This window comes from Mandrillus leucophaeus, unplaced genomic scaffold, assembly GCF_000951045.1.
Source record: "Mandrillus leucophaeus isolate KB7577 unplaced genomic scaffold, Mleu.le_1.0 Scaffold845, whole genome shotgun sequence".
In the NCBI taxonomy this organism is placed as follows: Eukaryota; Metazoa; Chordata; class Mammalia; order Primates; family Cercopithecidae; genus Mandrillus; species Mandrillus leucophaeus.
The window spans coordinates 284,569-287,619 of record NW_012109197.1 but is presented as its reverse complement, the minus strand read 5'-3'; the positions used below and the strand labels follow the sequence as shown (position 1 = coordinate 287,619).

Genomic DNA, 3,051 nt, shown 5'->3' with positions numbered 1-3,051 from the left:
AAAAAAAAAAAAAAAAAATACATTGGTTTGGTCCAGAAAGGCAGGACAACACAAAGCCTGTAGGGGGGCGGGCGGGGGAGGCGGCAGTGTTCCAGGCTATAGGTGAATTTAAACATTTTCTGACAATTGGTTGAGTTTGTCTAAAGACCTAGGATTGGTAGAAAAGGAGTGTTCAGATTAAAATCAAGATTGTGGCTGGGCGTGGTGGCTCATGCCTGTAATCCCAGCACTATGGGAAGCTGAGGCGGGCAGATCACAAGGTCAGGAGTTCAAGACCAGCCTGATCAACATGGAGAAGCCCCATCTCTACTAAAAATACAAAATTAGCCGGGTGTGATTGTAGCAGGACGAGCGGCAGACAACTCCTCAGACACCAAGTTAAAGAAGGAAGGGGTTTATTTGGCCGGGGCATCCGTGAGACTTCTGTCTCAAGAGCCAAGCCCCACCCCCGAGTGAGCAATTCCTGTCCCTTTTTAAGGGCTCACAACTTTAAGGGGGTGTGCGTGAGAGGGTCGTGATTGAGCAAGCAGGGGGTATGTGACTGGGGGCTGCATGCACCGGTAATTAGATCGGAACAAAACAAGACAGGGATTTTCACAGTGCATTTCTATACAATGTCTGTAATCTATAGAAAAGAGAACCCGTTAGGTCAGGGTCAACCTTTAACTACCAGGCCCAGGGTGCGGCACCGGGCTGTCTGCCTGTGGATTTCATTTCTGCCTTTTAGTTTCTACTTCTTTCTTTGGAGGCAGAAATTGGGCATAAGACGATATGAGGGGTGGTCTCCTCCCTTATGATGGCGCCTGTGATCCCAGCTACTCAGGAGGCTGAGGCAGGAGAATCATTTGAAACTGGGAGGCGGAGGTGGCGGTGAGCTGAGATCGTGCCACTGCACCCCAGCCTGGGTGACAGAGCGAAAGACTCTGTCTCAAAAAATAAATAAAAAATAAAGATGTGGAGACCAAAGTTATTTTGAAGTCTTTCAGTGGCTGCCCTTAGAGATAGTAGGTGACAAATGTTTCCTATTCAGATCTTAGTTAATCGCTTCAGGATTGGGAGGGTCTGGAAGAAAAACACCTAGCTATGTTAATTGAGATTCTTTACAGATGCAGATTTTCCCCCAACAACGAACAGCTTTGCAGGGCCATTTCAAAACTTGGCAAATAAATTTGTTTTGGGGGAATTTTGATTTTCTTCCTTCTTTTTTTTTTTTGAGACTGAGTCTCGCTCATGTTGCCCACGCTGGAGTGCAATGGCGCAATCTCAGCTCACCACAACCTCCGCCTCCCAGGTTCAAGCAATTCTCCTGCCTCAGCCTCCCAAGTAGCTGGGATTACAGGGATGCACCACCACACCCGGCTAATTTTGTATTTTTAGTAGAGACGGAGTTTCTCCATGTTGAAGCTGGTCTCGAACTCCTGACCTCAGGTGACCTGCCCGCCTCAGTCTCCCAAAGTGCTGGGATTACAGGCGTGAGCCACCGTGCCCAGTCCTTGTTTCATAACGTTATGCCAGACTCAGGTTGGAAAGTAAGTCACGATATATAGGGTTAAATAAAACTCATCTGGTTGGCCAGGCGAGGTGGCTCATGCCTGTAATCCCAGCACTTTGGGAGGCCGAGGCGGGCAAATCACCTGAGGTCAAGAGTTCAAGACCAGCCTGGCCAACGTGGTGAAACCTGTCTCTACTAAAAATACAAAAACAAAACAAAACAAACAAAGACAAAAACTCATCTGATGAGAAGTCACCATTTGTAGGGCATGACTCCCCAGGCCCCTTTGATAGGAATTTGGGCATGATAAAAAAGTCAGAGTTTAGTTCTCACAAGTAAGGCCCAGGTGGGCCTCCAGGGTAAAGGGCCATGTCTCCTAACTCCACCGTCCAGGCCTCTGCCACTGGCATCCCACAGCCCCCTCTTCCGTCAGTGCTCCCCAGAGTCCCCGTTCCTGGGCCTGGAGGGCTCCTTTGGGACAGGAAGCACTGGCCGCCAGGCCTCTGACCTGCACCAGGAGACACGGGGACCTTTAGCCCCCACACCCGCACGGAGCAGGACTGCAACCCCAGGAAAGGACAAGGCATTTCAGCAGATGAGGCCTGTGACAAGTGAGGCGAGGGCTTTGGGGGAACTGCTGTGGGACCTGGCGTGTGGAGGCACCAGCACAGGCCTGGCAGGAGCCCTGAACCGGGACAGTGAGGTCCTGCAGCTGCTGGCCTGCGGTGTGGAGACTCCCAACCTAGGGGAAGTCTCCAGGACCCCCACACCCCTAACAAGATGAGAAATGTGCTCACTTGGGCTCTAGAGAGGAAGCCCCTCTTAGCCCTCAGCCCCTCCTTCCTCCCCGTTCTAAAGTAATTTGATCCTCAGGAATTTGTGCCGCCCTCATCTGGCCCCGGCCAACTCTGCATTTGACAAATGCCAGAAAGAGGAAACTGCTGAGAAATCGAAACTACTGGGGAAAGGGAGGGCCCACTGAGAACCATCCCACTAACCCGACCACTACTGGCCTTCGCCGGACACCATGAACCACACGGTCCAAACCGTCTTCTCTCCTGTCAACAGCAGCCAGCCCCCCAGCTACGAGATGCTCAAGGAAGAGCACGAGGTAGCTGTGCTGGGGGCGCCCCACAACCCTGCTCCCCCGACGTCCACCGTGATCCACATCCGCAGCGAGACCTCTGTGCCCGACCATGTTGTCTGGTCCCTGTTCAACACCCTCTTCATGAACACCTGCTGCCTGGGCTTCATAGCATTTGCCTACTCCGTGAAGGTGCGTATGGCCCCAGGGAACGCTCAGAGGGTCCCGGTGAGCCTGGAGCTCCACCTGCCCAGAAGCTGCCTGGAGTGGGGACTCGTGTGTCCCTGTGAGTGTGAGTTTGTGTGCACCTCTGTCCCGTGTGTGCCCACGTCAGTAGCTTTGTCTGTGTGATCTGTGTGTGTGTGGCTTGGGGAATCCGCCCAGTGCAGGTCTAGGAGGAGGCTCCAGGAGGCTGGCTGGCTCAGAGTTTGTCCCCAGCGATCCACTAGCCCAGAGCAATTCTCCCTACAGCCCA

At 52.7% G+C, this 3,051-nt stretch overlaps 2 protein-coding genes across 3 annotated transcripts in view; one reads left to right on the top strand and one right to left on the bottom strand.

Annotated features, from left to right (window-relative positions):
* LOC105530795 (interferon-induced transmembrane protein 3-like) overlaps nt 1-3,051 on the bottom strand; it is a 22,387-nt gene that overhangs the window by 4,178 nt on the left and 15,158 nt on the right. Inside the window, exon 2 of the mRNA XM_011968481.1 lies at nt 661-666. Within this exon, the coding sequence (XP_011823871.1) occupies nt 661-666 (6 nt within the window). The remainder of the gene's footprint in view (nt 1-660; nt 667-3,051) is intronic.
* The window catches only part of LOC105530793 (interferon-induced transmembrane protein 3-like), a 1,267-nt gene continuing 650 nt past the window's right edge, over nt 2,435-3,051 (top strand). For both annotated transcript variants that reach the window (XM_011968477.1, XM_011968478.1), the window contains exon 1: nt 2,435-2,768. In XM_011968477.1, coding sequence (XP_011823867.1) covers nt 2,520-2,768 — 249 coding nt within the window. In that variant the 5' untranslated portion in view covers nt 2,435-2,519. The remainder of the gene's footprint in view (nt 2,769-3,051) is intronic.